At 48.7% G+C, this 13,041-nt stretch overlaps 1 protein-coding gene across 1 annotated transcript in view; it reads right to left on the reverse strand.

The window, feature by feature from the left end:
- The window catches only part of ALS2CL (ALS2 C-terminal like), a 57,150-nt gene that overhangs the window by 25,833 nt on the left and 18,276 nt on the right, over positions 1-13,041 (reverse strand). Inside the window, exons 2-10 of the mRNA XM_074946441.1 lie at positions 12,886-12,998; positions 11,477-11,669; positions 9,750-9,815; positions 7,105-7,270; positions 6,085-6,213; positions 4,646-4,765; positions 3,490-3,566; positions 1,623-1,692; positions 59-255 (exon numbers count right to left, since the gene is read on the reverse strand). Of these exons, the coding sequence (XP_074802542.1) occupies positions 59-255; positions 1,623-1,692; positions 3,490-3,566; positions 4,646-4,765; positions 6,085-6,213; positions 7,105-7,270; positions 9,750-9,815; positions 11,477-11,669; positions 12,886-12,991 (1,124 nt within the window). The 5' untranslated portion in view covers positions 12,992-12,998. The remainder of the gene's footprint in view (positions 1-58; positions 256-1,622; positions 1,693-3,489; positions 3,567-4,645; positions 4,766-6,084; positions 6,214-7,104; positions 7,271-9,749; positions 9,816-11,476; positions 11,670-12,885; positions 12,999-13,041) is intronic.

Here is a 13,041-nt window from a genome sequence, read left to right on the forward strand (position 1 = left end):
GCGATAGGTGGCCTCAAAGTTTACATACAGAATTGGAAACACAAGCAGAGGTCCTTACTTGCCATGTGGTTTCCCCCAGGACCATTCACCTTCATACGCGGCGTTCTTGAATCTGCCCTCTGCTCGGAACGCGTACATGAAGAAGCGATGGACGGGAGGCTCGTTTCCCTCCCCGGCCTCGCCCCACAAGGGGAAATCCCTCTTCCCATTCAGCGCCTGGCGCACGGCTTGATTCAGCTTCCACTGCCAGACTGCCTGGGGGAACAAAGAGACCAGAGGATTCAGGTTGGAGGTGGGAACGGGAGAATTAAAGAACAAATGGCTCCTGACAAGCTACATTCCAGGGAACCAGGCACGCGGCCCCCAGCCAGGTCCAATATTACTCATTTATCTACCCACCGCCACGTAATCATGTTGGATCACTGCTCCCACACTAGGAAATTCCTGCCAGTTACTCATCTGGGAGCTCAGTTTTCAAGTTGAAGGCAGAACATCCAATAACCACACTGGAGCATCCCAATCTGGATTTAGGCAGATACGCCGCCACCTTATACTTCTAATCAGGACATGAGTAAGGACTGGACATCCCAAGAATCAGCCTATGAACAAAAGCTAAAAACTGCACTTATTCGTACCCTGTTGCCCCTTCTGTTGGAGACCAGTATGGAGAGTGTGGCAGAGATCAGCAGCAACTCCCTAGAAAGGATCCTGGGCCCTGCGGAGTCTGATGAATTCCTGGCTGATGTCTATGAGAAGTTAATCAAAGGATGTTATAACATACTGGCTAATCACTCTGACCCCAATAGTGGCCTAGATGAGTCTATTTTGGAGGAGTGTTTGCAGGATCTGGAGAAGGAGCTGGAGAGCAGCCAGGCCCAGAAAGCCATGGAGGAATTCTTCTCAGAGAGTGGAGAACTGGTCTCGATCACAATGGCAACAGCCAATGAAAATCTCTCCGCTAAATTCTGTAACAGTGTTCTGAAATTCTTCACCAAACTCTTCCAGTTGACTGAGAAGAGCCCTAACCCCAGTCTGTTGCAACTATGTGATTCCTTGGCCCAGTTGGCCTGGGTTGAGCCTGTACGCCTACAGGCCTGGTTAACCAGGATGACCATGTCACCGCCTAAAGATTCAGATCAATTGGATGTTGTTCAAGAGAACAGGCAGCTGCTGCAACTTCTGACAACATATATTGTTCGGGGAAAACAGCCAAGTTGGAGAAGGCGTGTGTACTGTTCTGTTGAGTACCTCCCCCCCACCTCCCCCGCTCTCCTTCTGGTAATAGCTCATCATAAGTGATCACTCTCCTTACAGTGTGTATGGTAACACCCATTGTTTCGTGTTCTCTGTGTATATAAATCTCCCCATTGTATTTTCCACTGAATGCATCCGATGAAGTGAGCTGTAGCTCATGAAAGCTTATGCTCAAATTTTTTAGTCTCTAAGGTGCCACAAGTACTCCTTTTCTTTTTGCGAATACAGACTAACACGGCTGCTACTCTGAAACTTATACCCATGGTAAGCATTTCAAGCTTTGATGTCTTCTCCTTATTCAAACAGCCCGGACGGCCCTGGTATTGCACACAGTGAATCTACAGAACACTTCTGTCCCTTCAACTCACCTTTATCTGTGGCTCTTTGGTAGAGAGGAAGAACACTTCTTCTGGTGTGACAATATGAACCGTATGCCTGCTAAGCAGAAAGGCAATATTAGGGAGGTGGGGAAAGGCAAGAGCTCTCTCTAGAGGCAGTCCACAGCAAGACTTTACTGCCCTTTTCTGACTACTTTGTACTCAACTTCTGGTTTATGTGCCTAAAAACCTCACGCTTCAAGGCATCTGCCAGCCACCTGCAGGGGTCAGGAAGGGATTTCCCTCTCTTCCTCCCCTCGATATATTCAGAGGAAGGAGATAAACCTCCCAGAAGGATCAGGGATGGCCACAGCCGGAGATGGGACACTGGGCAGGGTGGGCCAGGGCTCTGGCGTTCTCGGAGCGTTCTTTCTCTGGTGCTTGGCTGGTTGGTTCTTGCTCACATCCTCAGGGGGTAACTGAACGCCATACGTGGGGTGGGAATGAATGGTCCCCCAGGTCAGATTGGCAGTGACCTTGGCGGGGGGAGGGGAAGTGTTGCCTCTCTCTGAGCGTGTGGGTGCAAGTCACTTGCCAGGATTATCTGGACGTCTCACTCAATTCCCTGCTGTTGCAGGGGGCCTCGGGCACTGGTGCACCTCAGTCCCTCCTATTCTCTGCTGGTGGCACATGTCCAGTCTCCTGTAGCCTACAATTCTTGGGTTGTTGGGTTTGGTGTGGGGATGCTGGAAGGCATTGGTGTGGTGGTCTGTGACAGACAGGAGGTCAGATGATGATCTGATAGGCCCTTCTGGCCTTCAACTCTATGAACATATTCCAGAGACTGACCCAGCAGCCAAGTAATTGCCATTTGGATTCAAAGATTTTTAAGACCAGAAGGGACCGTTATGACCATCTAGTCTGACCTCCTAAACAACACAGGCCAGAGAACTCCAGCCACTTACCCCTGGATTGAGCCCAATAACTTAGATTTGGCCAGTGATGAGCTGCCAGAAGCTCAAGAACCGGTTCCTTCGCTCACTCCAGGTCTTCGGCAGCACTTCGGCGGCAGGTCCTTCAGAACCTCTGGGTCTTCGGCAGCACTGAAGGATTCGCCGCTGAAATGCCGCCAAAGACCCGGAGCGAGTGAAGGACCCACTGCCGAAGTGCCACCGAAGGCTCGGAATGCCGCCAGGTCAGTAAAAATTCACATGGGAACCTCCCCAGCCGAGAGCTCAGGCGTGACGGACAGGACGGTCCCGCGGGCCACGTCCTGTCCGTCCCGCCTGAGCTTCCCCACCCCTTTAACAACTGGTTCTAAACCGGCTTCAAAATTTAACAACTGGTTCGTGCGAACCGGTGCGAACTGGCTCCAGCTCACCACTGGATTTGGCTCAAACATCTTTTCCAAAAAAAGCCACCAGTCTTGGTCCAAAGACATCAAGAGATGGAGAATCCATCACTTCCCTGGGTAGCTCGTTTTAGTGGTTAAATTACCCTCACATTAGAAGTCTGTTCCTTGTTTTTAAACGTGAATTTGTCTGGCTTCAGTTTCCATCCATAAGTTCTTACTATACCTCTCTCCATTACACTGCAGAGCCCTTTAATGCCTGGTATTGTCTCCCCAGGATGGTACTTACACCCTATATCTGAGTTTTGTCTTTTGAGAAGCTAACGAGATTGAACTCCTTAAATCTGTCACAAAGACATTTTATTATTGATGATTCTCAAACTATCAGTAAAACCAGCACTGCACATTTAAACTTCCTGAGAGCGGGTCTAAGATAGGACTATGCGTAGCCCATAGCCAATTCCTGCTCATGCAGCCACTAGCAAGGGGAAGGAGACTGGTCCCAAAGCGAATGGTTTGAAATATGTGGCATTGAATCGGTTTTCAAAGCAAAAGTATTTCACTTACTTCTCTGAGCCTGGCTTTTCACTGCCGGATCCATCGACCCACACCAGCTTCAGATCAAAACTCTGGCAGTTGTTCCCCTAAAGAAGCAGACAGAAAGATGAGCCATTTGAAAAGAGCGGATACTGCATACCCAGATATTAGCACTGGTCTGGTGAGCCAGGGGACAGACTTTCGTGTGTAGAGCCGGATGAATATTTTGGCTGAATTTGGGGGTGGGGGTGGGGGGAGAGAGAGAGAAAGAGAGAAGAAAGCAAGGCAGATTTGGTAACGCCATAACTTTGAGAACGTGCATCAGTGTCACCAAGTTATTTGTGTCATAACAAAAGATTCAAAAAAGAGGTCTAAAAATGGGGTTTTTCTGGCACTTTCTAAACCAAGCATTTTGATTTTCCAGTTTTAAATGGACCATTTTAACGTTTCCTTCCAATTTTAAAAATTCAAAATCCCTTAAATTGCTCAAAAGTCAAACAAAATGTTTCACTCAGCCCAATATTTTCCCCACCCCAGAATTGCCAGCAACTCCAAAAACACAGTTATTCACACAACTCTAGTAGCATCGGTCAGCAGTGCATGCGTCCCGTGCGGCCCATCCCAATACGATTCCAAGCTCCCTGCGCTGATGTGGGGTAGAGGGTAGCAGCAGGGGAAGCAGAGAAAGGAAACGCATTTGAAAGGTGCAGTAATTCTGGCTCAAAAGTTGTTCCATGCTTTATTACTTAAAATTTTCCAAAGACTTTGCTTTTATGTTGAACCCCTTCTTCCCATCCCGAGTCTATTCAGCCATGCAAGCATGTAACAACGTGCGTAAGTATTGGCAGATTGAGGCTTTATAGACTAATCTCTTCAGTTCAAGTCTCTCTCATGGAAAAAAGAGCCAAGTACACTTCCAACCATGGACATTAAGTAGCATGAGTTTGTTATGATGGCACAAGTGCACTAGGAAAGAAAATTATGCTAGTGTTCTTCTTCTCCCACCCCACCCAGCTTTCTTGATCTCCACTGAGAATGAAAACATACATGGATCTGAGCTGGAGCATTTCAAAGTACAGCCAGACTCCGCTATGGTATCTGAACGGAAGTGGTGTCACTTTTAGCAGCATTGAGCCTTTCACGATGACTATGTTAGCTCTTTATCCTTCTCCCAGGGCCGACTCACCTGAATCAGCACTAGGATGTCATCAAAGAGCAGAACCCGGTCAGTTCGGCCCACGCTGGCAAAGACCGGAAGGTTTTTGCTGTCTTCCAGCAGCCTGCGCTCAGGAACACAGAGCAAGTCCTGCCAAGGGAACCAAGGAAGCATGTGACGGAGAAAGAGCTCATGGACTCGCAAAGAGAAGCATCTATAGGATTAGGTACAGGGCATCTCACTCTGATCACCTCAGAGAGACTTGCTGACTGCCAATGTTAGAGAGCTATGGGGGCAGAAGCAGCCAAACAGAAGAGTTTCCTCAAACTAGAGCTTCAACCATGCAAGGTTTCCAGTGATGGAGAACCCTTGGAAACCTCCAAGGGTGCACCCTGGAAGCAGGAGACCTAGAAAAGTCTTCATTGAGTCTACATCAGTCTTTGTCCCCAAGAACATTTGGGTTCCATACGCTTGAACGGGGCCTGGTTCAAGTAAGCTTATAGTCATGTCTGAACCAGTCACACAGCCCTAGAGAAGACTAAAACGTGGGAGCAATACTAACTTTGCCTCCCCAGGAAGAGAGGGGTGGAAGGAAGCAGATAACATAGGAAGCCTCCTGAACTCTTGCCTAGTTTTGGAACAAAAAACTGAAGACACTGCAGTTGAGGTCTTTGGATAAACGTTCTCTCACTTCTGGTGGGGACAAGCACTTGCTGGAAGTGCCATGGAAGAGGAGTTACAGCCAGAGCCTGCTGCTGCTCCCAGCTAAAGGAACATGAGACAGACCCCTGCAAGTCCCAGAGCAGGGGAGCAGGATGGTTGGTCACCCCCAGGTAGAGGATTAGGGAGGCCATGTATATTTTGTAGGCTTCAAGACACCAGCAGGAGCTTGGCCACTATTACTTGCACCTTTTAAGGAGAAAGGATGCTGAAGGAATAGCAGGCAGCAGGGCTCCTGCTCAGAGGTTGGAGTGCCACCCCCAGATAGGCAGAACACAGGCCTCCTAGGATGGAAGGGCGGTGGGGATTTGTACAGACTGAAAAGGGAGCATTTGGGGATCTGATCGGGGCAGTTGTGTGGAGGTCTGAGGCAGGAATGGGGGTTTTGTACCATTTGAGGCGGGTTTGGAGATTTTGCTAGTCAATTAAGCCAAACTGACAGCTGAATATTTTGGGGGTCACGCTTCTTTGGTGAAGGGGATGTTGAACAGCCTCCGTGAATGAACCCATTATGGAACCTAACCTGAGAATACAAGACCTGGGGCCCACCGTATGGCTCTCCAGAACCACGGGGAAGGTATTAGAATGGCCACCCCTTTGGTAAAGCGGGTGCAATAAAGGACTCCCTTCATGAGGGCCTGTCTAGTTCCCAGTTCAATGCATGCTCTGGAATCTCTTGTCCCGAACCATCAGCATGACCATGAAGGACCACAGACTGGAGGGCCACCGAGATGCTGTTTCTGGCTCACCGTGAGTTTGTGCCCCAAGGACTTCCACAGGGCTTTGGTCAGGCAGGCTTCATCCAGGACCTGGCTGATGAAAGACTGCAGCTTGGCATATTGCTTGGCCGCACTCGTGACGAGTTCTCTGTCAGGGCTCTGTCAACAGGAGAATGCGCCATTAGGAACGTTTCAGCTAGAACTGTACTAGATCTCCATCTCTTACTACATTACCGCTGTAGGACAGCCTTGGCACCTCTGAATTCATTGAGCTGACCCTTATTACTAGCTTGTGAACTGCTGATTATTAAAAGCTCTACTCTAGAAATTATTTTGGGGGAGTTCTCTGGCCTGTGTTATACAGGAGGTCAGACTAGGTGATCACTACCATCCCTTTTGACCTTCGAATCGATCATTCTATTGGCAAGCAGTATTGTCTACTGGTTAAAGCAAATTACAGCATCAAGCCTCTGGGATCTATTCCCAGTTCTGCCACCTCTGCTTACTGGGTGAACTTGGGCCAGTTACTTCTGTATGCCTGGCTGTATTATGAGTGGCCTGCGTTATGTTGCCATTTAAGTTGGGCAAATAGTGGATTTTCCTATATATTGGCAATTCCAAACAAAAAACAAAAACAAAAGTTTCACGTCAGGTCAAACCAAAAATCAAATTGAGATTTTTGGTGCATCGGAAAGTCAAAATAGTCAGGTCAAAACAAGTATTTCATTTGGACATTTCCAAAATGTTTTAATTTTTTTGGTTCAGTTTAAACTATTTGGCAAACTCAACACTTTTAGGTAGACCAAAAGCACATTTTTTGCAAACTATTTGTAACTTGAGCTGGGAGAAAGTTTAGGCAATGCCTAATGATTGTACAGTAAAGTGTTTTAGGACCTTAGATGAAGGAATCTTCACCAACACAGTTCCCTACCATCCTGTTAAATACATTTTCCTTACAGCATATGGTGGTTACAGTATCACAATACTCCGGAGCTCTGTGTATGAAATACCGAGACTGGTTGTCAAATACCAGTATGGATAGTCGCTTACCTTGCCAATGGCCTTGCTGAGCCTGGTAAGGATGAGGGCATATTGCTGCACATGATCCCGGAGAGGTTTATGGAGTACTGTATGCAGGGCCACTGGTATGGACGTCTCAGAGGTGAAGTCTGCAAGGAATTGCTTCAGCGCTGTCTTGTGCGTCTTCCAGAATTCACTGCAAAGTTTCCAGTCAACAAGACACCAGTTCATTACCAGGCATGCGTCCCCCACACTTAGTCGTGTCTAACCTGCTTCTCTTAATGAGGCAGCCTTTCACCACCACCCACCTGCTCAGCCAAACAAACATTCAGTCACACCCATGCTACCCAGCAACTCTTCTGACAGGGCACAGGTGACTCCCAAGCAGGGATGTCAGTAACTATGGCCAATGTAGTACACACAGCAAGCATGCAGAAGTGTAGTCTAGTATGGCAGTCACTGGACTGGGAGACTGTATGCCAGAGCTCTATTCCACACCTGCTGCTGGCCTGCTATGTGACCTTGGGCAAAAATCATTCACTCTTTTTTAAAGAACATATAAGGAGTATGGAGTTATAGTCATGCTGATGGCGTTACACACTAGGCACAAATACACTAGTGGACTGATTCAGATAAAAGCCCCAAACTACTGAAGTGCAGCTCGCTTGTCTTTTCAATATCCTTTTCCACAGGACTCATTACGGTACGGACCGGCAATAAACATAGTGAAGAAAAGCTACTGTAATGAAGTTCCTGGCCCAGTTTAACAGACCCAAATTTGAATGAAAACCGCAAAGTTTGAATATTTACCTTAACCATGTAAGCCTACCGCTAATGCACACAGCCCTCACCCCCAACTCTATCTTTATATTTTTGATTAGCACCATTATATGCTGGCTGCCAACCAAAACCGTACAGCGTTGAAATGCAGTCATTTGACTATAGATCTGTTACACGTCGTAACTCACCGAGTGAAACTGATCAGGAATTAAGGGAAAGGGGAAGTTACTTTTGCGGCATCTAGGCCAGTGGTTTTCAACCCTTTTCATTTGAGAACCCCTAAAAATTTTAAATGGAGGTGCGGACCCCTTTGGAAATCTTAGGCAGTCTGCAGACCCCCAGGGGTCCGCAGACCACAGGTTGAAAGCCACTGATCTGGAAGGAGCAAGTTGACAGCACAGCCGGCAGCTCTGCTATTGTCCTTGGCAAGTCTACAAAAATCTTTCAAATAGCAGAGAAAACATTGTGTATAGTATGTGCAAATTTCCAGGCCTTCCAGTTCTGACTGGAAGTTGAATATGTCTCTGAACACTTCTAACAGGACAAATCCTCCAGCAGTTCTGATTTTATCTGCTCTCTACCTGAGCGATTTTGCAATTCTGCCGCAGTTACTCGTGCCTAATTATGAGCAGGCTTTTGAATTTTCTATTCAAATGGCAGTTTGCATGGTCGGTGTCCACGACGCACCTGAAAAATTGCACAAGATGTGATTCAGTGGACCCGAAATGGAGCTTCTGCTGGATACCGAGGTCTTTGACCTTTTCATTGCTTGCCTCTCTTTACCTCAGAGACTCTCTCCCCTCATTGTTTCCCAGCAAGATCTGCTGGAAGGAGCTGGGAGAGCAAATCACAGGGGATCCCTCCTCATTTTGAGCTAAGGACCGTCTCAGAATCCATCAAGATAGTGAAAGAGAGGAGCAGCAGCTCTGGCTCTAGGAGACTACCTAGCCTGAAGTCAGTGTGCAACTGCAGCTCAGATAGCTTGGGTACTGGAGCAGTGAAGCTGTGGCAGTGTATGTCAGCACAGCTTAGCCCTGGGGGGCAGTTCCAAGGTCCCAGGAAGACTTGTACAGCCCACACTCCAGTGCAGGCTACTGCAGCTTCACTGCCATTCGTACTCGAGCTAGGTCAGCTATGTTTACACATGCTGCCATCACACCTCATGACTTCAGTGTGGACATACCTTAAAAAGTAGCTGCCCTCTTCGGTTTACATGCTGTGACACACTAAGCAGCATAGCCTTTTTGCTCTCCTTCCTGCTGAGGATCTCAACACTCCGTTCTCTCGCTAACAGGGCTGAGCAAATCACGGATTTTTCGGTTCGCCAGCAGTTCCAAGCGGGGTTTGGGTTCACATTCAAAAGTTGAGACATTTCAGCAGCAGTTCCACCCAACACACGTGCTTGATTTAAATAAGTGGTTTGACCCAAAGCGTTTGAATCTGGCCCTTTAAAAAGGCCAGGAAACAAATGCTTTGGGTCAAACCACTTTTTAACTTAGTGGTTTGACCCAAAGCATTTGTTTCCTGGCCTTTTTAAAGGGCCAAATTCAAAGTCAGTGGAGGAGGTGGTGGTACCTCCCCATATAATTTTTAGCCTAGTGGTTAGGGTGCAACCTGGCATCGTGGCCTCCACTGAAGCTGGGAGCAGCCTGCATTGTAGGTGGAGGCCACAGCCATGAAGAAGAGATTACTCAGTGTCGTCCCATTAACACACTGGCTGGATTACTAGAGCAGTGAGGCACTTTCTGGCCAGTATATCATTGTAGCAGGGCCAGCGCCCATAAGCCACGGGACTCTAGGACCTGCTTGACGTCTCACTCCTTTAGCTTTCCCTCATGCAGGCAGGATTATTCCCTCAGGCTGAACAGGAGGCTGGAGGGTCTGAAGCCACTAACCTTTTATTCTTTGCCGCCTGGTCAAAGCCCTGGACTACAACACAGTTTGCAAAGGTGACAAAGTATCTGTAGGGAAAGAGAAAGAGGCCGAGTTTGGGTCAAGTAGTAGCTACCAGGTTGAAGAGGCACTGGGAGGATCTTGTGGCTCGTTTGGAAGCCCATCGTTCCTGTTGCCTTTTTGCCCAGGGCGTCAGAGATGGAGACTAAGCCCACAGACTATTCCCTCCATATATGTCCCCTACAGTATGCTCTCCAATGCCCTGTATAAGCTTCCCTTGGGGGATTATTAATGGGGAACATTCTCCACTAGGCTGATTACCAGGAAAGTACCTTAAGATCGACTTTACTCCGGCAACAACCGCCCTGGAGAGTTAGTCTGCAGGGACTGAATCCAAGGCCTGTGATCGAAACCTATGGGCTTCTATTGAGGCACAGAACCAGGTCTGCTAGACTAAACCCAGGATACATGGTCTCGCCACTAGAAGCGGACAGCCACACTGTCAGCATGTGTTCGGCTCCATTTTGTCTAATTACTTAAAACCACCAGGTGTTCTGCTGCAGGCGGGCTGTTCTAGCATCTGTAAAATCTATCCCCCTGCCTCACCACCCGCACGGTGCTGCTCCCCAGAAGCATGAGAGGGAGACAGACACGTTCTTACCGAAGCGCTCTCCCACCATTAACGCACCAGCGTGCGCCCGCAGAATCAGATCACCCTGCATGCTAAGCATGGGACATTGCAGGATCGGGACCAGGATGCGTAGGCAATCCGATCTGCTAGCACGGGCCCCCCCTGACACCCACGCGGAGCCCAGCCTATACAGGGAGCATGGCGTGATATCCAGAATCCTGAGTTTGGGATGATTGCGTTTCTAACGAACGGCAGAGCAATGATAATCTGCCGGTCAGCCCAGATTTTAATGGCATTTATAGCACACCAGAGCCCAATCCTGAAAACACTTATGCATAGGAGCAGTCTCCTCGGCGGTTGGGCTTTAATAGATTCTAATGACTGTGACATGTTACTTTTTCCACTCCGTGTCCCAGTGAGGTCTGCTTGCAGGCCTGCACCCCACCCCGATCTAGACACAAGTCCTCTCATCCTGATCACAACACAAACTCTGTTTGCATATAACTCTGTCATGGCATATATCCCCACCCTCCACCCCCTTTAAAGCTTCTAAATATCAGTGTGCACCAGAAGGCAGGTGTTCATCTTAAACCTCTTTAGAGGAAAATCACAGCCACAGCTAGAGAAAGGATACCAACTAAATACCAGGGGTCCTCAAACTTCATTGCACCATGATCCCCTTTGACAACACAAAATTACTATATGCCCCCAGAAGGGGGACTGAAGCTTGAGCCCACCCGAGCCCCACTGTCCCAGGTGGAGAGGCCAAAGCCCAAGCCCCAATGCTCCAGGCGAGGGGGCCAAAACTGAAGCCTAAGGGCTTCAGCCCCAGGCAGGGGGCCTGTAACCTGAGCTCCACTATCCAGGGCTGAAGCCCTCGGGCTTTGGCTTCAGCCCCAGGTGGTAGGGCTCAGGCTTCAGCCCCAAGCCCCAGCAAGTCTAAGTCAGCCCTGGCGACCCCATTCAAATGGGCTCTTGACCCACTTGGGGGTCCCGACCCACAGCTTGAGAACTGCTGAGATAGACAAAGATTTCATCCTGATCCTCTAGTCTATAGGTTTGCTTCAGTAATTGACATTATAGTGTCTTTGTACTTACTGGATGTAGATACTGAGAAACAGGTCTCCCTTCCACAGGATGTAGAGGTCTTGGAGGCAGAGCGACTCGGAGATGCTGAACTTCTGTTTCAGCGTCCGGTGGTTTTCCTCTGTCAGGTCCCAGAGAGCGTGGAAGCGGTCGTTCAAAAGCAGCAATAATTTCAAGTTATCCTTTCCTTTTTGCTCAGAAGGCTCTTTGAAAGAGACCAAGAAGAGAGGATACTATGAAGTCATAGAACGATAGACGCGCTGGACTGGCAGGGACCTCGAGAGGTCTTCTAGTCCAGTCCCCTGCACTCAAGGCAGGACTTGGTGATGAGGCCCAAGTCGTCTCCTGGGAGAGACACGAACAGGGCAGCTGAGATTCTCCAGAGAGGAGAGCTGATGGCTAGCATGTGTCGGCACCCTCTACCTTAAGAAGAGGTGTGGCTCACATCCTCAGCTTGTGTGTATTGGCGTTTGGAGCGACACTAATATACCCCAGCTGAGGATCTGGCTGTACACGTTCTATTTGTGCAGAGCTAGGTGGTCATCCCTATCAAGATGATAAGGCAGAAGGGGCACAGCGGTTTAGGGGACTAAGCAAGGGAGTGAGAACAGTTAGAACTTCACTCCTCTGTGCTGAAACAAGCTTGCAAGCGGATGCAAGATTGGGGGTGTGGTTTTCAACACCAAGGACCTGAATGGAAAGTATCACCAGTTTAGATCTACTATGGGTGTGACTCTATTCTCACATGAGTGGGAATCTGGATTTACTCCAGTAAGAGCAAGGAAACAGCCCTCAATGATCCAAGCCTACGTCTTGGACCAGAGGTCACATGCAACCTTGTGGAGTATGTACTAGGGCAGTACCCTTTGCATGGGTTTAAGTAGCAGTGTAGACCACAAGGCATAGCTCAGGCAAGTAGAGCATAGACACACCTGAAGGGTGTGGTTATGCCCCTGAATACAGACCCTACACGGCTCCCTACTTACCCAAGCCTTGCCTTCCCCGTTTACATTGCTATTTTTGCCATGTAGTGTTCTGCCATCTCCCAGCTGCTGGTGCCCTTCCCCCTCTGCGGGGAAAGGTGCCTTTCCCTGCTGCCTCCCTCACCGGAGCTTTTCACTGACACATGTATCTACATATCACAGTGTGGACGCAGCTTGTTTTTCACTGCAGCGCGTGGCTACACATCGCTACACACCACTTCTGGTAGTGTGTAGTGTAGACGTAGCCTTGGAGCTCTGATTAAGCTGAACTGGGTTTAGATTCCATTTCCCCAGGTTAGACACCTTCCAATACACCTGCCTCAGTCAGCTCTGTGTCAGAAGACACCGGTTACCACTGAAGCCTAAGGACTGCATCGATCAGATGCCGGGAAGCAGAGCTTCACGAGCAGATGGCTACATTCTCCTCTGTCGGCTTACCTGCCTGGAGCAAGGGCTTGAGAACGATGGTGTTGATACGCGCTAGACACGCAGAGAAGGTTTCTTCTGTTCGTAGGAGCGTCTCCGCCGCTTCAGTGGTGCACATGTTCTAGCTGCAAACAGAGTTAAAGCCGTTCACTATAAAGAACCCTACAA

The sequence above is a fragment of the Natator depressus genome, chromosome 2 (assembly GCF_965152275.1).
Source record: "Natator depressus isolate rNatDep1 chromosome 2, rNatDep2.hap1, whole genome shotgun sequence".
Taxonomy (NCBI): Eukaryota; Metazoa; Chordata; order Testudines; family Cheloniidae; genus Natator; species Natator depressus.